The 12123-nt window shown below is 47.4% G+C and overlaps 1 protein-coding gene and 1 non-coding gene across 2 annotated transcripts; one reads left to right on the plus strand and one right to left on the minus strand.

Annotated features, from left to right (window-relative positions):
* The first annotated feature begins 505 nt into the window (after positions 1-505).
* MLNR (motilin receptor) lies at positions 506-5323 on the plus strand. Its single transcript, XM_070407470.1, has 3 exons — positions 506-1421; positions 2059-2439; positions 4732-5323. Exons 1-3 carry the CDS (start codon positions 506-508, stop codon positions 4758-4760), a joined length of 1326 nt encoding a protein of 441 aa, XP_070263571.1. The 3' UTR covers positions 4761-5323.
* On the minus strand, positions 3425-3556 carry LOC139007841 (small nucleolar RNA SNORA72). Its single transcript, XR_011470987.1, has one exon. It is a non-coding gene; the product is annotated as a small nucleolar RNA SNORA72 (small nucleolar RNA).
* Positions 5324-12123: the final 6800 nt, after the last annotated feature.

The following is a 12123-nucleotide window of genomic DNA, read 5'->3' on the forward strand; positions in this document are numbered from 1 at the left end:
CTCCAGTGTTGCGGCAGCCTTCCCTGGCCATCAGGAAGCTGCCACCAGCAGGCGTGCCCCCGGAGGTCCCCGCGGTACCGACCAACAGAAGCGCCGGCGCCCAGCCCACGCGGTAACCAGCCTCACTGGGTTCGGAAATCGCTCCCCGAGCCGAGGCGGGGCTGGTGCTCTCGGCCGCGCCCCGCGTTCCAGTTGGTGGAGAGGGAAGCATCCTGGAAAACGACGGGCCTGGGAAAGGATGCGGGAGAGGGACGGCCGGGGCCGGAGGCGGAGACTGCGCGCTACCCTCTGGGTAGCGCCCCAACGGGGACCCCGCAGAACTGCGTTCCCGCGCGGCCGGGCTCGGGCAGGGCTGCCGGGTCTGCAGAGTGGGCAGCGGCCGCGCGCCCGCCAAAGGAAGCGCTTCGCCAGCGGAGCCAGGCGCTAGGCGCCCGGCCCACCTGGGGGCGCGGCGGCGCCGAGGGACCCCGCGGGTGTCCGTGCGTCCGGCCCCCGCGGCACGCCCATGGGCAGCCCCTGGAACCGCAGCGACGGCGCGGAGGGCGCGGGGGAGCCGCTGTGGACCGCGCTGCCTCCCTGCGACGAGCGCCGCTGCTCGCCCTTCCCGCTGGGGACGCTGGTGCCGGTGACCGCCGTGTGCCTGGGACTGTTCGCCGTCGGGGTGAGCGGCAACGTGGTGACGGTGCTGCTCATTGGGCGCTACCGGGACATGCGGACCACCACCAACCTGTACCTGGGCAGCATGGCGGTGTCCGACCTGCTCATCCTGCTCGGGCTGCCCTTCGACCTGTACCGCCTCTGGCGCTCGCGGCCCTGGGTGTTCGGGCCGCTGCTCTGTCGCCTCTCGCTCTACGTGGGCGAGGGCTGCACCTACGCCTCGCTGCTGCACATGACGGCGCTCAGCGTGGAGCGCTACCTCGCCATCTGCCGCCCGCTCCGCGCCCGCGTCCTCATCACCCGGCCCCGCGTCCGCGCGCTCATCGGGGCGCTCTGGGCGGTGGCTCTGCTCTCCGCCGGGCCCTTCTTCTTCCTGGTGGGTGTCGAGCAGGACCCCCGCGTCGACCCGCTGCCGGACCTGAACGGCACCGCGCAGCTCACCCCCTCGCCCGGCTCCTCGCCACCACGGACACCGTCGGCCCTCGGGTCCTCTGCGGCGACCACGCTGCCCCCGCCGTCGGGGCGCGAGGCGGCGGCGGCGGCCGCCGCGCTGTTCAGCCGCGAGTGCCGGCCGAGCCCCTCGCAGCTGGGCGCGCTGCGGGTCATGCTGTGGGTCACCACCGCCTACTTCTTCCTGCCCTTCCTGTGCCTCAGCGTCCTCTACGGGCTCATCGGGCGGGAGCTGTGGAGGAGCCCGGGGCCGCTGCGAGGCCCGGCGGCCTCCGGGCGGGAACGGGGCCACCGGCAGACGGTCCGCGTCCTGCGTAAGTGGCGCCACGTCTGTTCCACACACATCAACCCGCTGGTCTCCCAGCCCTTGGCGCCTCCGCTCCTGGGCCCCCGGGGCGGCCCTGAGGGTGGGCTACCAGGTCCTGTAAACAGCAGCGCTTTTCAGAGCCGCTGGGATCGGTGAGCTGCTGATCGAGGACAGGAATTGGAGGCTCTTAGATGTCCCTGTTGGAGGCCGCAGATGGGGGTTCTCACAGTATCCTTGAGAAGACAGGGTAGATCACGTTAAGCTAAAATGTCTTTACTTAATGCTAAGTTTTCCTGAAGGTTAAAGTGAACCATGCCCATAACAATAAATAAACACATACATAAAAGACGCGTTGCAGAATTCTTTTCAGCGGAAAGCAGAGAACATGTCGTTGAGTGGCTGTGTGGAAGGGAGCCTGTCAGCTTAATAGAAATCGCTCCTTCTGCTTTATGTCCAGCCTTGGTAGCACATATATTAGCCAAATATGCAACTTTAAAGCAAATATAGATAGGCTGGGGACTTGGTTAGGTCAAGGTTTTATCTAATTTGTTTTGCTGTTACTTATTACTTCCGATGGTTTCTTGGGGACCCTTGTTCGTTTTTAAATGCTTTAGCTAATCCGGTGCCTGTGTCTTGTTTTGCAGTGGTGGTGGTTCTGTCATTTATAGTTTGCTGGTTGCCTTTCCACGTTGGCAGAATCATTTACATAAACACGGAAGATTCTCAGATGATGTACTTTTCTCAGTACTTTAACATTGTTGCATTGCAACTTTTCTATCTAAGTGCATCCATTAACCCAATCCTCTACAACCTCATTTCAAAGAAGTATAGAGCCGCGGCCTGGAAGCTACTTCGAGGGAGACAGCCGGCACTGAGAGGTTTCTGTAGGAACAGAAACACAGAGGGGACCACGGGAGGAGACTCGGCTGGCTACACCGAGACCAGCACTAGCCTGCGGACGCCTGCTGCTAGCGTGGCCAAGCAAGTCGCCTCCTCGCACAGTTCTGGGACTTCGGAGAAAACAGGTCTGTAGGACCATAAGGACTGAAAGGGGAGACTACGCTGTTAGGAAGAATTAGAAAGAGCGGTGCACATTTTGTAAGTTGGCCAGTAACTTTATTAGCATAATTTTTTTTTTCAATCAAGATACAAAAGTGTACCAATCTTTCTAGTTTTCCTGTCATGTACTTCCTCAGAGACATTCATTTTAGCCTCATGAAATTCCAATCACGAAATGTGCTCTTGGGAGGTTTTACACGTCTTCATTCTCCTGGTCTTTGGAAATATGGTTGTTCATTTTACAGTTCGTAAGATACAGAGAGATGCTGCAATAAAAATGGTTGCCTTTGAGGTCAAAGGTGTATTTTGTTTTTATGCTTTGTAAATAAATGTTATGATGCATATACAAGGAACCCAGGATAATGACAGTATTGATCCAAGAAATTATTTAATGCCTATTCATGGCAGCAAAAGTTTTTAGAAGCAAGTGAAAGGAATTCTGGGCTGAGTTCAATGTTCAGAGCCCTACCTCTCTCCTGGCTCAGACCAAATCATAAAGTTTAGGCACAGTGCCTTCCTGCCGAACTACTGTGCATAAGCAACTGTTGCAACCTACTTATCAGGCCAGGAGGTAGCAAACTCAGGCAGGAAGCCTGAGGGCAAGGAGCTGCAGCAAGACCTGGCTTCCGGACATTTATAAAGAGCTTTAATACACCTTATTTGCCTCAGGTTGGTGGCTAAGTGTTGTCATGATTACTGCTTTAGTAGTGATAAAACTGAGTCTTAGATTTCCCAAATAGGAACTGATGGGTCTTAAGAACTCCAGTCTTTAAGATCTTTTATTTTAAAAATAAAACAATAACTTTACAACTCATTTAACAGCAGCTGGTAATCCTGAAATTAGCCGTGGTTATCTTATTGCGCTAGCGGTGCTGTCATTTCCTGAGGTTGACCAAAGTCACCTGGAGTCACGCATTTCCCACTTAAGATGCATCATATAAATTAGACTTGGTTTATCACCAGCATTTATAAAACCAGACCCAGGGAAAGAACTAGGTCTGGGCACACATGCCTGGTCTTAATATAGCGAATGTGTAGCCTGCCCTCATTATTACAAAATCAGAACAGGGAGATTATTTGCAATCTTTAAGATCTATACCCACTCCACTCGTGAAAAACACAAGTCAGCGGATGTAGTCAAGGGTGAAGGAGAATGTGTTGGACATTCTGACCAACAACTCTGTAACCTTGTTTTATTTTTTACAGTTTATTAAAACATAAACCTGTTTCCAGAGGGCCTCACTCACATGCAGTCTGTGTGAATGGTGCCCCCTGGAGGTGGGAAGGCACAACTTGCTTGGTTGTAAACTACAACCAAGTGAATCCATCAAGGGTCACTCAACATGCCCACAAAGTTCTGCTTTGTCACTTGGTTAGCCAAGTACAGTGTTGCCTCCACATCCCCTTGGCTAGTGGAAGAAGCAGACAGCAGCAGTCCCTAAACTCTGTTCCGCAGATTTTCGAGGATTATTTGAAAAGTCTTTCTACTCACAGAGTTCCTGTCTGGGCAGTCAAAAGTGGCTGCTTCCCTGTGGAAGGTCACAGTTAAGAACTTTACTGATGCCAACCTATGAACCAGGAGGTCAGGGTTTGATTCCCTGTCAGGGCACATGCCGGAGTTGCAGGCTCCATCTCCAGTTGGGCAGGAGACAGCTGATCAATGATTCTCATCATTGATATTTTTCTCTCTCCCTCTCCTTAACTCTCTGAAAACAATAAAAAAAATATATTTTAAAAAGAGCCTTACTGATATTTTATTTATAGTATAATAGTTTAGGTATAGAAGTAAAGTCCTCTCCTAGGAGCTTTCTTGTTCTGATTCTAGAAAAGGATTTACATCAGACTTTCCTGTGATGTAAGAGTGTCTGCAGGTGTGGGCGTGGTGCAGGATCCTTCACTGCAGGGTCCCTGAGGTGGAGTGCCTGCGCCCATCCCTCTAGCGGATCACTGTACCATTGTTTTCAAAATGCTGGTCTCACCCATTAGTAGATTGTGAAATCAGTGGAGTGGGTCACATTTTTCTTTAATGGAAAGGAGTGGGCAAGAATAGAATTGATAAATCAGTTCATCCTACACATTAAGGGTAACTGCTGTATTGTGAAACTTTTGTCCAATAATATGTTGGTTGGTGTCTTCCTGGTTCACAAAATAAAATGTTTACCTGCTGTGGGTCATGGTAAAAAATATTAGAAAAATTGTTCTAAAATCTAAAATTGTTCTCAACCCCAGCTGAGAGTGTCCTTCTCCTGTACTTACAGGAGGAGTCCTGGAAGATCCCGCATGGTAGAGAGAAGATCCACTGGAGAGGGACAGCAGGGTGTGGCTTTCCGACGTGGACCTTCCTCCCCGGGGGCCGTATCACGGAGACTCTCCCTGTACCCAGACAGAGCCCTGAACTGGCGTCCCTACAGGGAACTCTTTGAGCCTCCTCTCCTTTCGGCAGGCCACACCATTTGTGTTGGGTGAGGAACAACCTTTGGGGAAAGGTTTTTCTTTCATTCATTCAATTGGCAAATAGTTACCAAACAACTGCTAAGTGCTAGATGTGTATGACAAAATACACTAGAAAAATTAGCTCATGTCATGGTGTCCAAATCAATCAACTTTTCAATGCATTTTTTGGCTATTGTATGTGATTGTGTCTTCTTGACTAACCACAGACACAGCTCTTCTATATATATATAAAAGGCTAAGTGGCTGACTATTTGTCCATCGGACCGACCGACTGACCAACAGTACATATGACGCACACTGGAAATTTAAAAATAAATGTCTTCTAATTAATTTCCTTTCAATGTGCATGAATCCATGCACTGGGCCACTAGTAGGTTAATAAAAGCACTTATCTCAGATGGGCCTGCCAAATATCAGGTTAGTGTCATCCACACAGACATTCCTTGTCTTTTCTATAGAAGATGTTTTCACTTCTGAAGGAAATGTTCAAAAAAGCTATTGCACAGCACCTCCTGGGGACCGAGAGCCCCCTGTGCCGGATCCTCAAGGGCACATAAGAGCAGCATGTTGATGATGTCTGAAGTCTGAACATGACCTCTCCTGGCCATTTATACTCATGTGATAGTAACATTTGCCAGAATGTGGAAGCTTTTTGTGTATAAGTGATAGTGCTTGAACGGGTCAAGTGTTGTAAGTGGAGCTTTAAAACAGCTTTTCTTAAACTTAGGTATGAGGCAATTTTTTATTGTGAGCCAACATTCTAAAGGTTCCTAACTCTAAATATTATACAGACTCTGGCAGTTCTGAGCAGCCTTCAAATACCAACATTTTTTCTCCTGGGAGCACAGGAACATTTGTCATTGAGCAAGCGCGAGCTCCACGGGCATGTTTTGTGCCCACTCGGTGTGTCCCGGGCTCTCTGTAAGCTACAAGGACGTGGCAGAGACTGACTCTACTTGCCAACTTCATAGGAAAACAGCACATACCTTTTGAAGAATTATGGACTCCTGTGTAATTTTAAGGGCTAGAAAGTGCCAGCCAGACCAGGAGAATAGAGTGTGGGCTGGAATCTCTTGCATGGCACTTCGTGTATGGCAGTAGCTAGTTCCCAGGAATTGTAACTTGCTCCCTAAGGGCAGACTGGGTTTTATTCCCCCTTAGCATCTCTTGCCCAGATAGACAATGTGAGTTGAACTCAGCTGGCAGCAAGGGAGGGTACAGGAATCTGCACCCCAGCAGACTGACAGATGGAGGCTGAGCTAGCAGATGACTGGAACATCCATTCTAATCTGGCAAGCACCAGACAGGAGCAAGAAGGGCACACACAGGGAGAGGGTGCTGAAGGGAGTAGAGGAAGGGCCTTGGAGAAAAAGGCAAGGGCACCTGGTATAACCAGAAGCTGGAGCTTGCAAAACACCTCACCATAGTGGGTTTGGTGGTGGTGGTTGGGGGGGTGGGGGTACAGCCTGAGCCTGGGAGGCCAGTTGGGACCAGTTATTTGCCGTAATCCAGGCACGGGGCACTCATGGGTTAATGTGGTGACACTGGAGCAATGACACTGCCACTTTCAACACCTCCCCTCACCGAGACCTCTAGCAATGTTGCAGCCTCAGAGCAGCGAGGTCCCTTTCCCCATCCTTAATCCGCAGCCCTAGGCACTCCCACCACATCAGTACCAGGGCCAGTTGTCATCTCTTTCCTCTCGCCTTTGCAGTGAGTGTGCAGGTTCCGAAAGTGTTCTAAGAGATTCTACATTGTGATGATAGCGAGATAAAAAAATTTTAAGTAAATATGTGCTGATTTCAAGGTTATGTCTTAATGTTGCTGTAATAATTATACCTGTTTATAGCTGGAACATAAATAGAGCCAAATGTGACCTTTCTTTGTTTCTTTCTTACTCCCACAATAATTCATTACTTGTCCTTATAGTGAATGTCAGCTCCCTTCTTTCTGGATTTCTTGAATTCTCTAGAGCAGCGATTTTCATCTGGTGTGCCGCAAGTGCTTGCACTATTTAGTCAGGGGCATTGATCTCTTTTCCCTTAGATTGTCAAATAAAAAAATGACAACAGTCACAAAACAATAGCCATCTGGTGTGGACGAATCATATTCTACCTATTTTTTGTCAGATCAGCAAAAATAACTTCTGGCGTGCCTCAGAATTTCAGTAATTAGTTTATGTGTGCCATGAGATGGAAAAGGTTGCACGAGAGCAGGGGTGGGCAACCCCTGGCACGCGTGCCAAACATGGCACACCAGTAACTTTTGCTGGCACACGAAACCCTCTCTTATAATCTTCCATTTACAATTTTTTTCTTAATATCTTTTTTATTTTTTAGATAAATTCAGTGTAGGTGCATCTTAGATAACTAAATAATTTTACATAACAAGTTATCTTAAAGACCATAGACATGCATTGACGAGAGAGGGGAAGAGCAATTTCAATAGTGCCGAAAACGAACTATTGAGGACTTGGAATGCCATTCCAGAACATTTTTTCTGTTTAAAAAACTTTGCAACAGCATTACTCTCCATGTTTTCATCCAACTACGCTTGTGAATCTTTGTTCTCAGTGATGAATTTTGTTAAGTCTCATAATAGGAGTAGCCTGACGGATGAAAGTAGTAGCTCGTGCATATCTCTGAAGGTCACGAAATATAAACCTGATGTAAAATCTCTGTCATCAGTGATGCAGCAGCAAAAATCCCACTGATAATATCAAATGGAGTCATAAAGTTTTCTGTCAGACTCTCAGTGTACATGTATACATTAAAAAATAAATGTATTTTTCATCATCATATACTGTGTTTTTGTCGCTCGAATGAATTTTATTATTTCTTCAAGGTTCTTCACATACGTACACCTTAAGAGATATCAAGTAGGCATAACATGTTCTCAAAAAATTAGGGTTGGCACGCAGAAGAATTGTGAGTCAGAGATTTTGCTGGTTTTGGCACGCACTCACAAAAAGGTTGCCCACCCCTGCTCTAGAGCATGCATAAGAATCGCCTAGATGGTGGGTTAAAACATAGATTGCTGGGCTCCACTGTGAAGGTGAGACCCCTCTATGACATGTCTGTCCCACAAGCTGGACCCGACCCAGCATGGAGGGTGCTTTCTGAAATCCCCCTTAGAGACTGCCTGATGGTAACTCATGCTCATTCTGACATAAATAAGCATCCCTCCCTGCCTTCTGCTCCGTGCTGGTTCCTGGAACAGGTTGTTGTCCTGACCTGGTCAAACATGTAAAGTGATTTCTGTACCTGGTAGCATTCACATACTTGTTCCCATGACTACCCACCCCTTTACCTTATATAATTCCCCTGCCAAGTAGCGAGGGGAACCATTTTGTAGCGCAGTCACCCAAGACACACCTTGTATGTATGTTTCCCTTAATAAACTCTACTAGTTACCAGACTGGACTGACCAGCCTCTTTCTTCAGTCTTTCCCTGTTCTCCACTTCCAGAGGTAGATTTCCAGTCTCAGGGTTTTCGTTGTTTCTTGCTGTATGAACATCCACCCCCTGAGTTTCTGATTCAGAGAGTCTGAGTTGGGGCCCTAGAATGTGCATTTCTCTCCAGTGTCCAGTGATGCTGATTCTGATGGTCTGGGGATGACCCTCTGAGAACCCCTACTGTAGATTGTTGCTGTAGAAAATGAGATCCCCAGACCAGTGGCATTAGCATCACCTGGGATCTTGTTAAATTGCAGATTTTCAGGTCTCACCACAAACCTTCGGAATCAGAATCTGCATTTTAACAAGATCCCCAGGTGATTCCGACGCACATAAATATTTGATTCATTAATCTGGAGACTAGACCGGTGCCATCAGAATCTCTGGGGGTTTGACCCAGACATATTTTTTAAAAGTTCCCCAGTCTCTTTCATTCTCATTCCACCCAACTCCCCCTTCCCACCCCTTTCCTTCCTTTTCCTCTGTTTACCCCAGGATAAAGGAAGAGATACAAAGAGAGTAAACAAAGATACTAAATGTGGGTTTGGGTGGTGGATTCATGTGAAAGTCACTTATGTTCTAACAAAAACTCATGACTGTGATCCAGTAATGACTCCCTGGCTCCTTAGCCCTTCAGTCCCCCTGATCTCCACCTGTGGGAGCAGCCAAGTCACTGTCAGTGCTGACTGAGGTCCTTCTCCCTGCAGGCCAGGCTGAGTCCCGTCGTCTCTGACTGCTCATTTCAACAACTAGGCCTCCACCACAGCTCCTGCTCTTCAAAACACGTTGTTTAACTTGTTCAATACCTGATTTGGTTCCTTGACCTCTTCCTCATCTTCCAGGACAGACCTACTCAGCTCTTCAGGGCCCTCTTGGGTTCTATCCCTGATTCCTTGACTGCATGTCACCTGTGGGCCTGTGGGTAGGTCTGGAGCATTCCACCTGCTGCCCCAGACTCCTGCCTCGTGCTAGTTGCTGAGATCAGCCAGAGTTGCCTTTCAGGTGGACGGACTGGTCTCCAGGTTCCATTGAAGGGCTGCCTCCTGAGTGTTGACTCTGATAAGCCACAACAGCTTGCTTGTCCCCCGAAAGTCATCTTGGGTCTCTAACCTTTCAACACTGAGTCCCTAAAACTCAGAGGCTGATTGGATATGAGAGAAGAGGAAGCCATAACTCCAGTATTTTAAGCCTATGTATGTAGGAGGACATTTGTGCTATTTGAAAGAAATAGGCTGTCAGAGGTAGCGATGATTAGCAGGGGACGATAATGAATTCTGTTTTGATTTCTCTGTTTCCAATGAAGCCATTCATTTGTTGTTGGGTTTTCCACAACCTCCTGGAAATAAGTCCCAACAGTAAATTATTTTAAGAAATGCTGCAATGCCATGTAAACTCCTTTTGACCATAGAGCAGTGGTTCTCAACCTTGGCTGCACATTAGAATCACCTGGGAATCTTTTTAAAATCCTGATTTCTGGGCCTCATCCTCCGGAAATTCTGTTTCTTTGTTACTAATGTTGTGGCCCCACCCCATAACAAAGAAACAGAATTTCCGGAGGATGAGGCCCAGAAATCAGGATTTTAAAAAGATTCCCAGGTACAGTGGGGCCTTGACTTATGAGTGTCCCGACTAACGAGTTTTTTGAGATACCAGCTGTCTCTCCGCCGAATTTTGCATTGAGTTGACAGAGTAATTTGAGTTAACGAGCTCCTTAATGAGCTCCTTAACGAGCTCGGTCTCGGAAGGAATTAAACTCGTAAGTCAAGGCCCCTCTGTAATTCTAATGTGCAGCCAAGGTTGAGAACCACTGCCATCGAGCTTGTTTTCTTTTCTTTGCTTTCATGTATTAACATTCAAAGAAAAAAGAAAGAAAGGAAGAAAGAAAGAGCATATATCAGCATTCCACAGAACATTCCAGTTTGAAATACTAGAGAGAAGTTTGAGTGTGAAATCTAGGCTAATAAGATTTGTAAGACAACAGCATAGAAGTGATCGTTTAAACCAATGGTTCTCAAACTTTATCTTGCATCTGAAACAACTAAAGGGCTTCTTAAAATACAGACTGCCAAGCCTAACCCAGAAGACCTGATTCTGTAGGTCTGGGTTGGAGTATGAGAATTTGCATTTCTGTAGAGTTTCCAGGCAATGCTGCTGGTGCTGGTTCAGGACCCCACTTTAAGATCCACATTCTTGCCCTAGCTGGTTTGGCTCAGTGGATAGAGCATTGGCCTGCGGACTGAAGGGTCCAGGGTTCCTTCCAGTCAAGGACACATGCCTGGGTTACGGATTCAATCCCCAGTAGGGGGCGTGCAGGAGGCAGCCAATCAATGATTCTTTCTCCTTGATGTTTCTATCTCTCTCTCCTTCTCCCTTCCTCTCTGAAGTCATTAAAAATATATATTTTTTAAAAAGAACCATACTCTGCCCTGACCATGTGGCTCACTTGGTTGGAGCATGGTCCCATAACTGGGGAAAGTAGGAACTACGTAAAAATGAGGGTAAGTAAAATAAGATTGTACCAAGGAGAAAATAAGGACTCAAAAATCATGCCCTGGTGTCTGGTTAGGGACATTATATGATTCACAGGAGACAGGAAAAATTGTGAGAACTCTAAGATGGCAATTTTGTAAAGTAGAAAATCTTGTTGTTCAGCAGTGGGGCAAAGGTATCCTTGCTTTTGTGACATATGACAGATCAAATGGCCCACAGCGCCTACTAGTAAAATATTTCCTATTCGGCCTTTCCAGAAAAAGTTGGTCAACACTGAGCTAAATAAAACTCTGCTACCTGCTCCTTAACTAGCATGAAAAATTTGCTTTTTAACATCAGTTAATGATGATAGATGATGTAATCTAAAAGAGTGCTTGGTAAAAGCAATTCTACAGAAGGCTAAAATACTACTGGGGAATACCATGGACTCCGAATCTCCAGGGGATAGACCCAGGAATCCAGGTTTTAACATAGTCTCTGGGGGGACCTTATGCTTGGATTCCTCTGGTCTAGCTGAGTGGTTCTGTACAGACCCTTGACAATGTAGGTCTGAAGTGGGGGCCAAGACTGCATTTCTAGCAAGCTCCTGAGCGATGTTCATGTTGGTGGCCCAAGGGCCTTAGTTTCCTTACCTGTAAAATGGAAATGATAAAAATCTGTGTCACAAGGTTGCTGTGAGTATTAAATGAAGCACACTTACATCCTACTCCCACCCCTTTCAAGCTATCTGCTTGAGCAAGTTACTAAATGTCTTGGTTCCCATAAGCAGAGACAATGATAATAATACCCACTTCATAAGGATTCTGAAAGGCATTAATGAGATAACATACATAAAGTAGCTAGAACATAGTAAATGCTCAATAATGTAAGATACTATTATTACTATCATTATTGTTACAGAAGGTATCTGATGCATTGCAGATATTTCATCAGTGATAGTTCTCTCTCTACTCCCTCTTTCTCCTCTCATTCCTACTCCTCCCTCTAGTCCCTTCTGTTGATTTCTAACATATCTAATTACAGACCCTCTTCAGGAATGCTGATTCAGAAATACCCAAACCCAGTCCAGAGGGCACCACACAAATGAGGATTCAAAAGGAGCTTGGACATAGACTGGTGCCCAGACCCACCTGCCCACCCTCTTTTGGGTGGCCTGTAGCAGAGCACCTCAGGACAACATGGCAAGTGGGCTTGCCAATCCTTCCCACTTTGTGGAGCACAGACATTCCCAGGGTTCCTGGATATTCTTAC

The sequence above is a fragment of the Myotis yumanensis genome, unplaced genomic scaffold (assembly GCF_028538775.1).
Source record: "Myotis yumanensis isolate MYYU_CA2020_CCGP unplaced genomic scaffold, mMyoYum1.0.hap1 SCAF_3, whole genome shotgun sequence".
Lineage (NCBI taxonomy): Eukaryota > Metazoa > Chordata > Mammalia > Chiroptera > Vespertilionidae > Myotis > Myotis yumanensis.

What these genes read in the sequence shown, in the direction of transcription:
- MLNR (XM_070407470.1), top strand. Translation starts at nt 506, where the DNA reads ATGGGCAGCCCCTGGAACCGCAGCGACGGCGCGGAGGGCGCGGGGGAG. An exon ending in GCAGACGGTCCGCGTCCTGC is followed by an intron (nt 1,422 to 2,058) that starts GTAAGTGGCGCC and finishes CTTGTTTTGCAG; the next exon opens with TGGTGGTGGTTCTGTCATTT. An exon ending in TGGGACTTCGGAGAAAACAG is followed by an intron (nt 2,440 to 4,731) that starts GTCTGTAGGACC and finishes CTGTACTTACAG; the next exon opens with GAGGAGTCCTGGAAGATCCC.